Below are 462 nucleotides of genomic sequence, written 5' to 3' on the forward strand. Positions count from 1 at the left end.
TGTATACAGATCCCCCAGTCTGGCCCCTCCCCCTCCGGCCCGGTTTCTAGTACAACACGGACAGTTTATACTTTGTATCCGGTGCAGGAAATATGTCAATAAAAGGGGATCAGAGGGATTTCGGGTCTGGTGGGGGTGGGGCAGCCCATTCATAATGACAGAAAAATGTGAACGGGCCCCTCGGTGCCGGGGCAGTCGGGGGACCCGCAGGGCAGTGATTGGTCGGTGGTGGCACATCGCTGGGTTGGCGCTCTCCCGGTCAGTGATTGGTAGATGAGCCGAAAGAGGTGAAGAGTCGCGGCTCAACCGCGATTCTGCCCGGCACTATGCTCGGCGAGTTGGCGATTCTGCCCGGCACTATGCCCGGCGAGTTGGCGATTCTGCCCGGCACTATGCCCGGCAAGTTGGTGAATCTGCCCGGTGAGTTGGCCATTCTGCCCGGCACTATGCCCGTCGAGTTGG

At 59.7% G+C, this 462-nt stretch overlaps 1 protein-coding gene across 1 annotated transcript in view; it reads left to right on the forward strand.

Moving 5' to 3' along the window:
- Positions 1-326: 326 nt before the first annotated feature.
- LOC108802863 (gap junction alpha-3 protein-like) overlaps positions 327-462 on the forward strand; it is a 3,746-nt gene continuing 3,610 nt past the window's right edge. Inside the window, exon 1 of the mRNA XM_018574717.1 lies at positions 327-407. Within this exon, the coding sequence (XP_018430219.1) occupies positions 327-407 (81 nt within the window). The remainder of the gene's footprint in view (positions 408-462) is intronic.

Source organism: Nanorana parkeri, unplaced genomic scaffold, assembly GCF_000935625.1.
Source record: "Nanorana parkeri isolate BGI_ZX_2015 unplaced genomic scaffold, ASM93562v1 scaffold3183, whole genome shotgun sequence".
Taxonomy (NCBI): Eukaryota; Metazoa; Chordata; class Amphibia; order Anura; family Dicroglossidae; genus Nanorana; species Nanorana parkeri.